At 30.5% G+C, this 17,638-nt stretch overlaps 4 protein-coding genes, 1 long non-coding RNA gene and 1 other non-coding gene across 6 annotated transcripts; 2 read left to right on the top strand and 4 right to left on the bottom strand.

Annotated features, from left to right (window-relative positions):
* Nucleotides 1–1,651: 1,651 nt before the first annotated feature.
* LOC106775858 (peptidyl-prolyl cis-trans isomerase FKBP12) lies at nt 1,652–2,986 on the bottom strand. The gene is made up of 5 exons (XM_014663081.2): nt 2,798–2,986; nt 2,649–2,682; nt 2,514–2,575; nt 2,345–2,397; nt 1,652–2,010 (listed from the first exon to the last, which is right to left on the bottom strand). Exons 1-5 carry the CDS (start codon nt 2,883–2,885, stop codon nt 1,909–1,911), a joined length of 339 nt encoding a protein of 112 aa, XP_014518567.1. The 5' UTR covers nt 2,886–2,986; the 3' UTR covers nt 1,652–1,908.
* A 2,219-nt stretch (nt 2,987–5,205) lies between these two features.
* Nucleotides 5,206–5,277, top strand: TRNAH-GUG. The gene has a single exon. It is a non-coding gene; the product is annotated as a tRNA-His (tRNA).
* A 325-nt stretch (nt 5,278–5,602) lies between these two features.
* LOC106775857 (dolichyl-diphosphooligosaccharide--protein glycosyltransferase subunit 4A) lies at nt 5,603–6,805 on the top strand. Its single transcript, XM_022786554.1, has one exon. The coding sequence runs from the start codon at nt 5,619–5,621 to the stop codon at nt 5,730–5,732; it is 114 nt and encodes a 37-aa protein (XP_022642275.1). The 5' UTR covers nt 5,603–5,618; the 3' UTR covers nt 5,733–6,805.
* A 522-nt stretch (nt 6,806–7,327) lies between these two features.
* On the bottom strand, nt 7,328–14,539 carry LOC106775855 (vegetative cell wall protein gp1-like). The gene is made up of 2 exons (XM_014663079.2): nt 14,269–14,539; nt 7,328–7,831 (listed from the first exon to the last, which is right to left on the bottom strand). Exons 1-2 carry the CDS (start codon nt 14,478–14,480, stop codon nt 7,591–7,593), a joined length of 453 nt encoding a protein of 150 aa, XP_014518565.1. The 5' UTR covers nt 14,481–14,539; the 3' UTR covers nt 7,328–7,590.
* LOC106775856 lies at nt 12,292–12,894 on the bottom strand. Its single transcript, XR_001376842.2, has 2 exons — nt 12,568–12,894; nt 12,292–12,486 (listed from the first exon to the last, which is right to left on the bottom strand). It is a non-coding gene; the product is annotated as an uncharacterized LOC106775856 (long non-coding RNA).
* A 1,978-nt stretch (nt 14,540–16,517) lies between the features above and the next one.
* Nucleotides 16,518–17,104, bottom strand: LOC106775328 (saposin-like protein 11). Its single transcript, XM_014662437.2, has one exon. It carries the CDS (start codon nt 17,014–17,016, stop codon nt 16,702–16,704), a length of 315 nt encoding a protein of 104 aa, XP_014517923.1. The 5' UTR covers nt 17,017–17,104; the 3' UTR covers nt 16,518–16,701.
* Nucleotides 17,105–17,638: the final 534 nt, after the last annotated feature.

The following is a 17,638-nucleotide window of genomic DNA, read 5'->3' as shown; positions in this document are numbered from 1 at the left end:
AATTATTCTCTATGAAAACCTTCATCATAGTTTAATCATCACTGCATTGAAAGAGATCTTGCATCCTTTCACCGTGAAAATTTATAAGGTCTGGTGATGCGAATGCAGCGTTGACAATTTGAATGTTATATCAGGTAATAGTTTGATCCATAAAAAATTAAAAAATAACTTATTCGCATAAATCACGCAAACCTTTTTTTTCTAACCTTTGCAGAAAACTTAATATCTAAATTAGAAATGACGATTTGCAGAAGTTTTTAATATTAAAGTTACCAGTTTGAGGACTTTGACCAACATGACATGAGGTATTGGTGCACAATTGTACCAAAAGAGATACTTCTTTGGTTTATATATACTTCTTACAGCACAAAAGCATGTTTTTTCAAGGTGAAAAAACTCCTTATGTAAAATCTTAAATGACCAAAAGTTGTTGGCATAATAGAGTTGGGTTAATTTTCAGGACCCATGATTAGAAATTAAGCTGTAATTGAAAGTGTCAATTTCCATTACTTTTCTCTACCTTGCTTATTTTGAAAATTTTTTATAAAGAAGAAAAAGGTCTTGATGGAAATTTTTCTGTGCAACCTGAATTTATTCAATACAAGTCTGAATAAAAAAGGTATCCTCAATTAAAGACTCCTTAGTTTTTTACAATCTACGAAGCATTGGTCTTTTTATCCATGATCTCCATCAAAGGAGACTATGTATACTCTGCACTTCTATACTTTCAACTGCCACTCCCCTAAATTTTAAAATTTCAAATTTATCCTCTTGTATAAGATATTTATTTTTAGTTTTGGATTGTCTTAAAAAAACATAAAAAATATATTTTAGATTGCAAATACGGTATTTTTTTAATAAATAAAAACAATAAAAAGAAGATGAAGAGTGAGGGAAAAAAAGGTGCGGAAAAAGAAGATGAAAATTGAAACAGAGGCCCGATGTAAGAAGAATAAGATGAAGAATGAGGGAGAGAAGGATGCAAATAAATCAATTTGACCACTATATGAAGATGTAAGTTGGAAGAAGCTACCCTTTCTAAGAAGCAATTGCATTCTACTGACAATGGCACAAGTTCACTAATAGGCTGAAGATCGTTTGATTCTATTTGCACTTAGCTCATTGCTATTTACACAACTCTATTTTCATTCTTCAGCTTTAATATCTCTATTAAAAGAATATTATGTAATATGTGAGATACACAATAGATATTAATTTTCCCGAAGATAATTTTCCAGATTCTTTTAAAAAAAAATGTATGATATGGATTTAATATCACTAATTCAAAAAAAAAAAAATCTTCCGACAAGGTCTCTCAGTATGATTGTTACCTTGATTACAACCCATAAAAGTATTCGTTTAGGATTAATCGTGTTAAGTGTTTATCCACAATTCAAGGGTGAAAGCACCATTATCATACTTTCTTAACATCCTTCACTTCTCAACATTAATAACAACAGTTATTCTCATAATTCCACGTTGATCTATCAACTGTGCCAAGCCAAGAAATTGAAGCAGAAGAGAAAAATAACTCAAGTAAAAGATGCAACCTCTGAAGAAGAAGAAGAAAGACCCGGGGTCAAGGCTGCATCAGAGGTTCAAGCTATACCTAAATGCTCATGAGATAAGCAATGTATTCTACATTCAAGGATGGATGGCTTACAGCCAAAATAGTTCTATTACCATTAAACTAGCACAAATGTAGGATTGTAGTCAACAGCTTTACTAACAAAAACAAATCGTGATAACAATATCCTTATTATTGTCAGTTCAAGAAGTCATTTAGCATTTAGATTAAATAACTCAGCCACCTTAAATATCATTCATTGCATTGGTACACTGTTACACATGCCCATGAAAACAGATGCTCTTATTCTTTGCGCGGAGACAGACAAACTAACAAGGTTTTCAATTCACACTTAGGACTTCGATTTCAAATTCCAGAACAGAGTTGGGCTGTATTCCCCAAGCAGGAAAGCCACCAGCACCATAAGCATAATCAGGAGTGCACTGCAAGATCATCAACAATGTGAACAACATGCTCTATAAAATTAAATAACTCTCCACTCCCAAAAGAAGCAACAAACAAATAGCAAGGAATTACCTAAAGTACATCAGCGCCAACAAATGGTAAGATACAGCTAATTTGTATTGACACCAACAACACTACGTTGGATGTAATATCGGAAAAAAAAAACGACTAATGCAGAAAAAAGCACAGCATATATATCTAGAGGAGAAAACAAAGGTGAAGGATATTCCAAAAGTGAAAATGCTAGTCACACAAGATTCGAGAAGCTATGAGATTTTTCAGCATGTAAGAATAAGGAGTTGCTAGCATTACCCGGAGACGAGCAACTTCACCAATTTGCATGCCAATCACACCTTCATCCCATCCTACAGACACAGATAGTAAAAAAAAAGGGGGGATGTTACGATGAATTTACATTAGAAAACAAAAAATAGGAAGTATTAAAGAAATAATGAATAATCAGTAAGTGAAAACGGTATACCTTTGATGACAGAGCCTTGTCCGATTTTGAAGGAGAAAGGGGTTTGGCCGGGATCCTTTGTGCTGCAAGAAAAGGAGTGATGAATAAGTATATTGAAAAACAAGGAAGACGTAAATGAAATGGTAATCAGGTAACCTCCAAAATTTCTGAGTGAGGTCGCCGTTCTTCCCTGCACACAGAATCGACAACGGTAAGCACATGAAAGAAGGGTGAGATCTAAGAACGGTGGGAAAAGAGAAAGATTTAGGGTTTAGAAAGGGAAAGGTGGAGAGAGAATAACGAACCGAAACCAGTGCAGTGAACGGTGACGTTTTGACCAGGAAGTGGCTTGGGACCGGTGCCAGGCCTCAACAATTGCTTCTCCACTCCCATTTTCTTCTCTGATTCCTTTTCTCTTCTCTCTTTCTTTCTTCTTCTTCTTCTTCTTCTTCTCTTCACTCCTCTGTTCTGTCTCCTCTTCCGTGCTCTTCTTTTATACTCCTTTCTTCGCGAGATCTCTACTATGATATTTATTTATTAGTTATAACAATATACAACTATCTCGATTCTTTGCACATATTTCATGTTTTTTTAATTTAATAACTAGTTTACATATAAAAATATAAACTACCCAATGAATAATTAAATTATTTCAGTTACTCTAAAATGGAATTATGATTCTTTTTATACTAACATTGATTTATATTAAATGACACGCACATCACATATAATATATAATAATAAATAAAACGAAATTAAATACAATAAATAAGTATATAATGTACGGGATGATGATAAAAAAAAATTACAAAGTTACTAGCTAGTTAAAAATATTCATAACTTATTATTACTAAAATTTTCTTAAGATAAACTGCTTTAAAGTATTTACCAAATGACTTAACTAGTTCATAAACTATACAATATTCTGTCTTAGTAAATAAAATCTATACGTTACTCAAGATATTTATGAAAAATAAATAAAGGTGAAACTGTTTCAAAGAGAATCAATAATTAAGTTGTAATTAATTAACCATTTTGAAAATTTTGCTAAATGTTTGGATAAAAACATGCACAGCAAACAATATTTCATTATATATTATTATATTATAAATACACTAAAATTAAATTAAAATTTTTAAATCGTAGTTGTTTGATCGTTAAAAGAATATAACAAAATATTTTTTGATCGTTGAAAACATATTTCCATTATATTACCCAAAAACTAACTTTAATAATCTTCCTAACCCACGTGAGTCGATAATTTTTCATTATTTTGGGAAAACACAGTGGAAAACCGCTTGTCGGTCTTATAGGTGAGAACCGCTTATCGGTCTCGTGGGTGAAAACCGCTTCCAGGTGTCTCTCTGTCTGAGTTTATCTCATTTCTAGTTTATTTGCTTTGTTGGTATCTCTCTCCTCTTTGTAGCAACAACGTAACTGCGTCCTCTATCGTAAGAGCTTAAAGAAAAGTGTACTAGAGACCACGGTTCTGGTAAAAGAATACGGTCAGACGGTCGACTAAGATAAATCAACTCATGGAAGACATCCAAAGAGGCGATCGGTTATCTCACGAGACGGCCGGTAGGAATGAGTAAAGAACGGTAGCAGGTGAACGGTCTCATGGCCAAAGTAAATTCAAAATTATTAGTACAATCACGTGCTTAAGGTAGTTGGGCTGTAATTGGATCTCAATTAGGGCAACCTTAATACCAGGCCTATGTCCAACACTATAAATACAGGTCAAAGGTACCAGGTAGGTAGGTTCATTTTATTACGCATTTATCTCTGAATCTAAAAATCCGATCGGATAACTTAACTAACTTAAGCATTGGAGTACCTTTGGCAGGTATCCTTCGGGTGCAGCAAGCACAAGGAAGAACTGGTGGAGAGAACTAGTAGACGATATGAGGAGAGGAAATTGTGTAGATTGAGTAACTCGGCCTCATACCGGATCAAAAAATTATAAAATTTTTACACTCATTAATAATGATAGCTCCTAAGTCATCGAATATAATATAAGTTAGTAACTTTATTTAGGTAGAATATTTTATATCTTATAGAATCTTAGCAGTGAAGTATATGGTTTAATTAATTTCTATTACTATATGTAACCATTTATAAATTAGTAGTTTGATAGTTATGTGATCAAATACGTGTTATGCATTTTTTTTTTGTTACATAGAGAACACACAACTTTATGGTTTGATTTTTGGATTTTAACTTTAATCAAACAAAATATACTAATTTTTTAAACTGAAAAAACAATATCACATTGTTTACTTTCATATATTTATTCAGCTAAAGGAATCGAAAAACTAACAATGTAAAACAATTAACTCAAATTTGATCATGAACTTTAAAGTCATAATTCTACACATCTCTCGATTGCAAGTATTAAATTTTAAAGGACGAACTTAATATAAAAATAAATTAGAGAAAAGTTAAGATGAACCGAGAAAAAAATATTAAAAAAATAAGAGAAATAAAAAAAAAACTTTAACTTTTAATTGCTATTAGTGTATACTTTTCAATGTCGACAAATTTCTAGATAATACGGTACATAAGCATAAATATTAAATTTAATAGTCTAACATGATTAAATTTGTTCTTAGTAAGGAACTTTTTAATAATCATGTTAATTATAAGGACTAAATTAACATTTTGTGCTTGTTACATACAATATGAAGATTAATCAAATACTTTTTAACATGAAGTGGCTGTAGTTTAGTGGTAAGAATTCCACGTTGTGGCCGTGGAGACCTGGGCTCGAATCCCAGCAGCCACATTGGACTTTTGTTTTTGTGCGTTAAATCGTTATATAAACGACGGCGTTTAGAATGTGGGCAAAAAGTCTAGGTCAACGCATACACCCTTGCTTCTTAACGAGTCGGGGGCTGTGCGTGTTCCTCACCGTACTGCCATCCATCAAACAATTTCATTCAATTCCTCACAAAAGGTCCATTTCTTATTTTTTTTAATTTCTCTATTTGCCGTGTTCGCAGAATAATATGACTGAGATTTCAATTCCTTTACGTTGATTACTGTGAAGCAATTCATTTGATGTGTTTCTTAATTATTTGATTTGATTTTATTGTTTGTCTTGTCCAGATCTAGAACGTAAGAGATATGATTGATGATGAAGCCTTGGGAGTCCTTGCCAATTTTCTCGGCATCTTGATTTTTGCTTTGGTTATAGCTTATCACTTAGTCACAGCAGACCCCAAATATGAAGCCAGCTAAGATACATACTTTGAATTTTATCTTTGATATGTATTCAGTTTTGCTGATTGACAGGTTCTGTGTATGACTTTTTGATGAAACTAGAATTTGATTGAGGCTTATTATACCGGCTGAATCTTCAATACTTTGGAGTCGAATCTTAATCATGTTTTTGTATATCTAGATTAGCTATGGATGCTTAATGGTACAATGTGCACGGAATTGTTTGAATTAACTAATTGAGAATGTGAATTGTTGATTGACCCTTATTAAACATTTCCCTTGTACACCAAATTTGTAGAGGAAAAATAAGTGGTACTTTAATGCGACAGAACAGACATTTTACTAGAAAGCAAATGGGAAAAATGATATTTTACGATGCTCCATTACATGGTGCTACTTGGCATGGTTCACCGAATCAATGTACAGCAAACTAAGTAACTAAACATGGTGGGAATTGAAAGCTAGTGCTGTGGTGTGAACCTTTGTTTTACTGCAGAATTGCACATAAGCAATATTAATTACGCTATATGTATCTGCTCTGGAGCATGTATATGTTGTCGCAAATTAATTATGGAACTACCTAGTCAAGGATTGGTAATTGTGGGAGGAACTGGTAGAGAAGGGTGGAAGTGTGGGAATGAAGGGTGAAGGCAACCTATACTCTGGCCAGTCAGCTATTGGGGGAATGAAGATAAATCACGTGGACAGGAGAATTCCCCATGTTGGGCAATGTTGATGCCACAAAATTTCTTGGTATGGAGATATTTCCAAGGATAGTTTGCGAATGTCTGAGTTGTTTGTGGGGAGGGGAGGGACTTCTTGTTAGAGAGCAAGTAGTAGTAAAAGGTTCTATATTGGATAGAATGTACAAATTGTTCAACATGCATAGCTTATAGCATTTTCGGACTTCAGTTTTCAAGAGTTGAATGTAACTTTGTAGAAACATCTTTAAACTCAATGTAGTTCGGAGGATGCAGAATGCTTTCCAGAACATAGGTTTATAGTACGTTTGCTTCCGTGGTGGAGATGTGAATTTTCGTATCTAATAATTGGAAGTCAGTAGCTTAAGCCTCTGCATTTTTTCAACAGAATTGAGGTGATTTCTTTAGCTTTTTTGTGTTTTTAAATTTTGGGTTGGATGAAGTGCAAATAGATTTACCTGTGCGACTTTGCTTATAGCATATTTATGAAAAAAAAATCGGGTTCTTTCCTATAGATGTACATCGGGCATTTTATCGGTGTTCTGTCTTTCATTTAGCTATTTTGTTTCCGTGGGAGAGTGGAGGAATGGTTTGAGAGTTTGAGTATCAGGAGAAGAAAACGATGGATATTTATTTCCTATTTTTATCTTCAATATTAGAAGAGTTTAAAGAAGAGAACAATGATCATATTATATCTCATGAATTGTATGAATAACATCTATATATATGTTACTTTATATCTCATCTCCTTCATTATGCTTAATCATAAGAATATATCGGTGTATTATTTGTGTTCTTACCTTTCTCCATCAACTAAATAATGTGATGTTTTTCTTCATTTTTTCTCTATTGAAACACTTAGTAATAATATAAATGCAGTTAGTTAGACATCTAATTAGGATGTTGGAAGAGTTTAAATTAAAGGATAAGACATTATAAGTTGTATAGCTGTAATCATTCGCAATCTGTAATCTATAATACAAGAAAAAGTAGAAACAATAGCGAGAACTCACACATAAGTTTTTCACACCATACGACAAAAGTAAAAGGAAAACACCACACAAGGCTCTCACACAAAAGGAATCAGGCTATATCTATAGGAAGCATGCAATTTGGCACTGCTACGAATCAGACTGAGACGGTAGCTTGGCCAGGAAGAAGAAAAGAAAGGTAGTTTAAGGGGTGGAGGTGGAAGGTGGTGGGGAGAGGAATGGGATGGAGGGCATAGTAGTTGGAATTGTGAATGTTGGGATTGAGGGCAATGGAGGAACTTTGAGCTGTGGAATTGTTGGAATATTAGGGATGTTGGTAGGAAGTGGAGGCAAAGTGGTAGGTATAGATGGGATAGTGGGCAGTGGTGGAACATTACCCTGAGGAAGGGCTGGAATTGAAGGTAATGTTGGCAATGTTGGTGCAGTTGTCTGCATAAGATGGCGAGCTGCTATGCTCATGCTCATCATGCCTGAGAAGGTGAGAGCAAGAAGAAAAGCAGTGATGAATGATTTGTTGGAGGCCATAGTTGACAGGAGTGCAATAATGAAGAAGAGATATTGCTATGTACGAAAATGGTATGTATTTTGTTTGAGATTGTATGAAAGGCTGAAGGATATATATAGGGCTTGCTATGGTTTCAGCTGAACTTTATTTGGAGAAGAAAATAGAGCCTAACAAATGTTTTTGTTTGTTCACCTTCCTCCTTTATTTGAATAGATAAATAATTTTATTATGTTGGACTGATAAGGTCGTTGGGTGATATTAAGTTATAGCTCCCAACATGTCAAACGTAGGATGACCAACTTATACATATTTAGGGGTTTGAAAAGGGGGAATAGGAGTGTTGAGTTGAATTGAGTTGGGTCATCTAACGCAGTTCATTTCAGCTGCCAAACGTCACCTACATCCAATGCCTTCTCCCACACTCACGCTTTAGACATTCAGAATCACACTATCATTTTTAGGCTTTGACCAAGTCTATCTCACCACCATGTAAAAGGACTTTATTTTCGTGATTTTTTTAAATAACCTTTTCCACTATTTTCATTTTTACAGCACTGAATACTGATGCAAAGTTTCGATTTAAACTTACATCTTCTCACAAAATAAAACGAAAAATTCATATTACATTCTCTTATTTAACTCTTAAGACCGTATTAGATCAATCAAGTAAAAGAAAAGAAAAAGGTATCTTTTAACAAAACAACATAGCTAAACCGAGATACGTATATATATATATATATATATATATATATATATATATATATATATATATATATATATATATATATATATATATATCAGAAAGCAGTTTTATCGCGTGTCTTCAAATTTCGCGTAATTAGAACGGTTTTGATAGATTTTTAAAAAACGATGTCCATATTAATTTAAATATTTTTTCTTTTTATTTTTAAGAGTTTTTTAAAGGATAAAATTGTTGATAAGAATTTTAATAGGCTTATATTTTTTAGAAATCGATGTAAATATTAATTTAAATATTTTTTTCTATTTTTAAGGGTTTTTTTAAGGATAAAATTATTGATAAGAATTTCAATAGTTTCAAAGATAAACTTTGGCTTTCTTAACCTTCAGTCGAGAAAATAAAAAAGTGGTTGTAAAGACGATTTTTTTTTTCCTTTTTAAATCTTAATTGAGATTTATTCCGATATACTGAATAGTTCTGTATCATTTAAAAATTAGGTTAAAAATAATTTAAATAGACATTCTTATTTTAATTTTCCAATATATCTTTTAAAGACAAAATTTTCACGTTTATCATAAAATTTTAAAAAATAGAATATTTAAGAGTTGTAGTTATTCTTCCATATGTACACATATTATATATATAGTCTTAGTTTCCAAAAACAAGTTTTAGAAAAAGCTCACAAGGAATGGCCATATTATGCTATGTGACTTGGTAATACAGAGCAATGAATTTTAAAACTTGCTGTGTTTCTAATTCCTTGTTTATAGGAACAGTTAATTTTTCTAATACGAAAAATGAAAATATTATAAAAATAATATATTTATTCTGAAACCTTTTTTTAAGTATAATGAGTTGTTGTGATAATTAAAAGGTAAGTATGTGTATATAGCATGAGAGAAAAGAAAGGAAGAAAAATATATTCTTATTATTAAAGCATAACGAAGGAGATGAGATATAAAGTAAAATGTTATTCATACCATTCATGAGATATAATATAATCACAATTCTCTCCTTTAAATTCTACAGACAAAAAAATAGGAAATAAATGTTGTTACGTTTTGAGTTTGTTAATTTGTAAATATTTTTAGTGTCGATTTTGATTAGAAGTAAAAAAAAAATGAAAATAACGTAGAAATAGAAGTCAGAATGCATTATGTTTGTATTTTTGTATTTTTTTCTTGAGATATTACAGATTATATTAATTTAATTACTTATTTCACAAGTTTATGTCGTATCATTTTATTTAGAAAAATTTTACATAAATATCCTTAAGTTTTTCTAACACACATCTGATAAAAAAAATAATATTTTTAATTTTATGGTTGATTCTTCATGGTTTTATATTTTAAAATAAAAATATGATATATAATTAATGTTAAACGAGTGTTTGTGTTTGTCCCTTGTATTTATCTTAGTTATACACGTACTATTTACACGAACCGTTGGGACACCACTTACTCAACTTTTTTATTTCTTTGGTTTTCCATTAAATAAGTTGTCAAGGAACAAAATGTTTAAATAATCTTAAACCCAAAGTAAAAAAAAAAAAAAGAATGAAGAACTTAAGCAAAGAGAAATAATAGTGAAAACAAACTTATTAATTAAAAAGATATTTCAGTTTAATTTAGAGAAAGAAATAAAAAAATAGTTAAATATTTATTTTCTTCATAATTTTAAAAATATATTTTAACTTTATCACCTTTATTTTATTAATATTTGGGTTAAATATGTTTTTCGTCCCTCAACTATTGGCCGTTTTTGTGTTTAGTCCCTCTTTGGTACAATTTAGTCCTTCAACTTTAGAAAACTATGGTTTTAGTCTTTTTTACCAAATTTTTTTAACTTTATTTGCTGTTTCAAACGTGTTTCTCAGTTAACATTGAAGCAAAAATGTGTCAAAATGTGTAAACAATCCAAATGCTATAATGTAACGTGCTTGAACAACAAATAAAGTTAAAAAAATTTGGTAAAAAAGACTAAAACCATAGTTTTCTAAAGTTGAAAGACTAAGTTGTACCATACTTTAAAAGAGGGATTAAACACAAAAACGGCCAATAGTTAAGGGACGAAAAACATATTTAACCCTTAATATTTTTAAAACTAATAAATGTTTGGGTTATTATCAAATTTTTTTATACGTAATTGTATAATAAATTATGTAATTATTTTGCTTTTATTTAGTATTTTAATTTAAAATTATATAATTATCATTTGTTTTTAAATATTTGACATTAAATATATTTTGTGATTATTTATTAAAATTAATTAATTTATATGAAAAAATAATAATATAGGTAAGTACACGGTACAAATATACCAGGTATTAATTACAAGTGGGATGAGATAATTTTTTTCATATTCGTTAAATTAAAAATAAGAATAAATAATAAAAGTTATCGGTCCCTAATTTTAATTTTCAACACTTAAAAATGGAAATATGCCACCTGGCAATCTTGTTTCTTCTTTCATAACCGTTAAACCGTCTTGAATGGTCATTTTTCTACCCTACCATTAATTTTGTTTTTTCTCATAAGACGGAAGTTTTCCAGTAATGTTGGTAAACTCAAAGGGAGCTGCATCACTCACATGCATAGCATGTTCTCTCTGCTACACTGATAGCGATTATGTTTTTAATTTTTTTAAATTTTAATCTTTATTTAATTTATTTCATATTTGATCTTTATAAATTATATAAAGGTTATTCATTATTTCCTTTCAGAGATAGACAGCGAACTAAAAGTATATTACTTTTAAAATCTAAACCTAAAAGCAAAATTTTAAAAATACTAAAAAATTAAACAAAAAGAAGATTAAATCTATATATAAAAAATACTCTTATAAAATTTTGTAAGTTTAATTAAATTTCAACTACATATAAAATTTGAGTAATTTCAATTGAAGCTTTATTAAAAAAAAGTTTGAGTTCATTGAATATTCATCATTTTTATATTTCCTTAATTAATTTTCATGTTTAATTTTTTTTATTAATTGTAGGTGAGTATTATTTTATTTCATTATTTATTTATGCATTTTAAAAAGTTATTTAGACTTTGTATTTAATATAAAAATATTATTGCAATTAATATAAAATGGTGGATAACTTTTATTATTTTAATTGAAACATATTGGATTAGAAAAAAAATGTCATCAATGATGTTGAGGGAAGCATCAATATTAATCATTGTAAATTGAAAATAATAATGTGAAAGTCATTGAATCACATCATCATCCAACATGCTTCCAAACAAGAAGAATAACAATAATTCATCATCTTACATTAAATGTAATATCTTTTAGTTAGATCTTAATATGTTAGTTTTCAAGCTCTAGAAATAGATGTAACACCATCTGAGTGTTCATTTTCCTAATAATAACAAAATTAGTCCTTCGGATAACATCACATTAATTTGTAGTTGAAAGGTAAAAATTATACTTTTTACAAGGACAGAATATTTGATGTGTATATATGTTCGGAGAATCCACCAAAATTATACTTTTTAGTTGAAATTTGTAATAAAGAATATTGAGAATTAGAAGCCATAATGACAATTAGTAGAATTGGTTAATGTCTGTAGATGATAAACGAATCGTGCCAAAAGAGAAAACAGATGAAGCTTAAAAATAGCTTAATTAAGTGACAATGAAAGGAACTTGTGCTTCCACAACAGTCAGAGAATTCAGAAATGGAAGATTTCTACCAAACAAAAGAAATTCAGTAATTTATTGAAGTAGAAGACAAGAAGTCCGATACAACATCACGAATCACAATAATTATTATGCTTCAGTAAAACTGTCTGAAACAACATATAAACTGAACATGACAAGTAATTGAAGGACACATAAAGCAGCCGACAGAACCACCTTGGAATTACTGCAACAACAACAACAAATTTATAAATAGTACATTGAAGATGCAGAAGTGAGTAGGAGCAAATGAAGAAGATATTATTACTGATAGATTTGAGGAAGTGTAGGCACTCATGGGGTTTTTTTGGCGTCCTCAACAAAAATTACGTCGGGAATTGGCAGTTTAGGAAACTCAAGCTCAGGGAGTGTGATATTAATTGGGAGTGTAACTTCCACATCAGGAATGTCATCTTCCGGTGGAAAGAGTATTTTTGTGGTGAGACGTGCTTCTGCAACCCTTGTGATGGATGAAAATGTCAGAAGCAGAAGAGGAAAAAGGATAAACAAACTGCTACGACCCATTGTTTGAGAGCTACACTGTTCTTAATCAATGGTTTCTGCAAAGAAAATTGGCTTGGGTATGCTTGAGGTGGTAGTGCCCTTTTATAGACCACCAACTGCATCCTGTTGCACATGTTAGTTTTCACTAAATCCAATCCAAATCTTTCTATGCAACCCCAATAATTGCTACTAATCCAAAGTAAATCATCAAAAAAATCTATAAGTCTCCTTAACAACTCTTTTTTAGAACAGTTAACAAGTGACAGTTTGTTATTAATCCGTTTTAAATATTTTTTTAAAATAAATTCAAACAGATCAATAAAAATTGTTAAAAAATTATTAAAAAAGAGTTATTAAAATATCATGTCCTTTTTCATAATATATTAATATTATTCGTAAAAAATATTTGTAATTCCTATGTTTATTTAAATCACGTGTCTTCAGTCCTGCTTTGGTAAATATATATGTCCTTACTTTCAGAAATGTTTGTCTATTTACGAAAGATATATAAGTGATATTTTTTGAGATTTCGTAAGGTTGCTATCAAAGTTATTCAATAAATCTTTCCGTGTGATAACACGATAAGAAGAAATGATACATCCTTTAAATTCTCAAATTACGCATCTTATAATCTCTACTTGTTTTCGTAAACATTAAAGATTCAAAAGTTTTATATAAAGAAATAATATAAGCTTAATTGTAATAATAAAAACGGTGTAAACTACTTGTTTCGAGTCTCGAATATAAGTTAAAAATCTGACTTTAGTTAACATAATTAATCAACATATATAATTTAAATTTACTGATCTTATTTTAAAATAATAATTCTCTTAAGTTATACTTTATGAGAGAGAGAGTATTTTACAATAAAATATAAGTTAAAGGAAGAATATTTTAAAATATTTTAATAAAATAAGATGACATTAATTATTATTTGGATATATTTTGAGCCAATATACGAAACTTGTTTTTTTTTTCATTTATAGTGAAGTCCTCGGGATATAACTATTTTAACATTATTTTAAACTAGGAATATTGAGATTATTATGTTAGATATTTTGAATAGAAAGAACTGAATAGGGAGCTGAGAAATCAATGAAGTATTATTTATTATAACGTGTATGTATCCTATAACAACAGATGATACTCAAGTACATGAAGTATAAAGAGAGGGAAGACAAAACAGCAATCGTATGCATGCAATAAGACGAAAGAACAAAGCAAAATGAAAACTCCCGATCAACAAGAGAACAACGTATAACATAATCATGGATGAATGATGAGAAGCAAACTCCAAAGACGAGTGCAGTGGAAAAGTAGGTTGATTCAAGGAGTGGAAGGTGAAGGTGGTGGAGAGAGAGAAGGGAATGAGGAAGGGATGTTGGGAAGTGAAGTGGCAGGAAGTGGTGGAAGAGTGAGCTGTGGGATTTTTGGAACGGTAGGAAGAGATGGTTGTGGCAGAGATGGGATTGTAGGCAGAGGTGGAACAGTGGCCTGAGGCTGAGGCAGTGTTGGAAATGAAGGCAAAGGTGGCAATGTTGGGTTAGTGAAAGAGGGAATGCCTGGTAAATTTGGTGTTGTTGTTTGCAGGAGATGACGAGCTGCCAGCCCAATATCCATGCTTGAGAAGGACATAGCAATGAAAAAAGCAAAGATGAAGCAACTGGAGGAGGCCATTGTCTTGATTACTCTTGAGGAAACTTTTGCTTTGAGCTTTTGTGAGTTGTGTTCATTTTCAGGTTGGCCTTTTTATACAAAATTCATGACTCCATGTTTGCTAACCTTACGTAGCCACGTCTGAATATGTTGTTGGACTACCTGGTAGTGGGATTCAGAAGTAGGACATCCAACTTTGTTTTTTCTGAGGTTGTTGTGAAATATAAGAGTTGTTCCGTTTTAAAATGTGGTAAGTAGTCCAACATTGAAATCAACTCTTATATTTTGAAAACTCGATTGACCCGTTCTTTTTTCTTTTATTTTTTTATCCTTTCTACACTGATATCTATACATACATATATAATTTCTCTAATTCAACTTCTGATAACCTACATTTCCTAACTACAGCTACTAATATGTTTAATTATTATAGCTTCTTAATTATTATAATTAAGTCTTTATTAGGACGGTATGATGCGAAAAGGTGAAAAAGAAAAGAAAAGAAACGATAAAGAGAGTGAAAATAATAGTGTGAAATTGTTCATAGGGTGATGATTCATTGGCCCTCCCTCATATTTTTCACTCCTACTTCAATAGTTTTATTGTTTTTTTTTATTGAATAATATAATTTATATTGTTATTAAATGTCTTATTGTAATATTTTACTATTAGAAACATTATTTGTAATGTGAATGTTTTTAAATAAGGGTGTCAATTTTTTTTAAGATGATTCATTTTTTTTAACTATGGTATCTTTGCATCATGAAATAAAATATTTTTGTATACTTATTTAACAACTTATAATAATGATAATAACAATAACATTTTAAGTGTATTTATTTTATTTTTTAATTTAAAATTTTAATATACAGTACTATATTATTACATAAAAGAAAAATGATATTTTAACACTATTTTAACACTCCACACTTATCAAAGTATAATTGGACGATTTCAAATTAAAAAAAAAAAAACTTTAGTTTTTCTCTTTCAGATATGTCCTTGTTTTAACTTTTTTTTTTAATTTGAAATCATCCAATCACATTTTAACACGTGTGCAGTATCAAAATAATGTTAAAAATTGGTGTTAAAATATCACTTTTCTACGTAAAATTGCCAAGTGAGAGGATTTTTTGTAAGGATGTCGAACTATAATTTTGGGGTGACTTTTACCTAGTGAGAAGGTTTTCTTCGTAACATTCCAACCATTCAATCTGACGGTCACGGATTTTTTTCACGAGGGAATATTTCGAACTTTCACACAGTATAACTGCTTTCAGTTTTATTTTTGTCGTGTAAAAGTTTGTTGATTGGTGTATATTATTAAAATTATACACACAAATTTCATATTATTTATTTAAATAATAGTTAATTTTTTATGTTATCATAAGATCAGGGATGATCGCGGAGTTTTAAAAGTTATTTTAATAGTCATATAATATTTAGATATATTAGAATTGACATGTTGGTTCAAATATAAACTTAATTGATAATTATACTTAATCAAATAATTATATTAGTTTAATGATTAAGATTTAGTCGTGTAAATATTATGTAAATATTGGCTTATAATATAAGTTATATAATTTAACCTTATTTTTAATAAATGCAAGCTCTTCAAAACACCTTTCATACCAAGGACTAGACATATTAAGAGTGGGATAAAGAGAATCTTATTATCATAATGTTCAACGTACACTTTACTGAAGTGGTTATATGATGCTGAATTAAGCTTAAATTTTAGAACCTTAATATTAAACTAGAATCATTAAAAGAAGTTCTTAGTTCAAGAAAGTATCTTATAGATCTTCTATTAACTAAAAATATAATTAAAATTATAATATAAAAAATAAATGCGAATTTAACCTTATTATCGACTTTGTAAACATCAATTTCTCTTCCCGACATGCTTATTTTTCATAAGAATAATATGCATTGAAATATTGTTGGTTTAGCCGAGATTCGAACATTGTCAACTTAATTGGAGTGGTGTTTGCAGTAGTCTATGTCATCCAGAGTTTTATTCTGTGTGCTTTAGTTAGAAATTGACACAACATATATAATAAACTGACTGAAACAACATATAAACTGAAGATTACATTATTGAATGACAAATAAAGTAGAATTTAAACCCGAACGGAACAAAAAGAACAAAATATAAACAATACAGTGAATAAGTAACAGTGGAATTGACCAGAGAAAAAGCAGTAGCAGTAGTGACTGATAGATTTCAGGTAAGTGCTCATGGGATTTTCACGCCTCCAACGTTTACCTTTAGTTTGGGAATTGTCAAGGTAGGAAGATGCACGGGGATAGGAACTGGCACCGGCACTTTAGGAACTGGCACGCCCAGATCAGGAACAGGGACAGGGACAGGGATTTCTGGGAGTGGCACTGGCAAGACGATAGGCAAAGTCACTGGTAACCCAACTTTGGAAACCGATGGAAGGTCTGATTTTGGCACCACGCGTGCCTCTGCAACCCTTGAGTCAATCATCATGGACGAAAATGTTAGAACCAGAACGGTTAAAATCATTGAGAAACTGCTACAACCCATTGTTCCAGTTACCCAATCACAACACCTTTCTTAGTCAATTCTCTCTGCAAATAAAATTGCCTTTGGTAAGCTTGAGGTCGTAGTGCTCTCTTGTTGGCCTTTTATAGATGAGAATCAATGCAGCTGCACATGGTAGCCATTATTGCGTGTATTAGCATTGATGTTAACAGTTAAACTAAGTATAAATTCTTTTATACGGTATTCATACTATCAAAAAATTAATTTTGGCCTCACAGATTAATCATATAAACATCAATTTAAGTGATGTTCTGACGTGAATCTGAACATACACATAATGCCAATGACACAAGACACTTTACAATACTTCAACGTCAGTGCATGATTGACGATGCTAATTCTACGACAGTAACTTACTTTATTCTAAAGACTAACTCAATAGTATAAAATGGATTTATAAAGTCAGAGATTTGCAACTAATTTATATATTTTTTAGGAGATATAGACTTCGAACAATTTTAATGACAAACATAACCAAATACACGCAGGTAAACTTCCTTTTTCTTTTACTTCATCAAGTTTTGATTAGCTACGTTGACAGGATTATTCTGAGGTCAATGTTATGTAGAGCTTTTTTCTCAACATTAATAAGACAATTTTTAGG

This window comes from Vigna radiata, chromosome 10, assembly GCF_000741045.1.
Source record: "Vigna radiata var. radiata cultivar VC1973A chromosome 10, Vradiata_ver6, whole genome shotgun sequence".
In the NCBI taxonomy this organism is placed as follows: Eukaryota; Viridiplantae; Streptophyta; class Magnoliopsida; order Fabales; family Fabaceae; genus Vigna; species Vigna radiata.
This window is presented reverse-complemented; position numbering and strand designations above follow the sequence as displayed.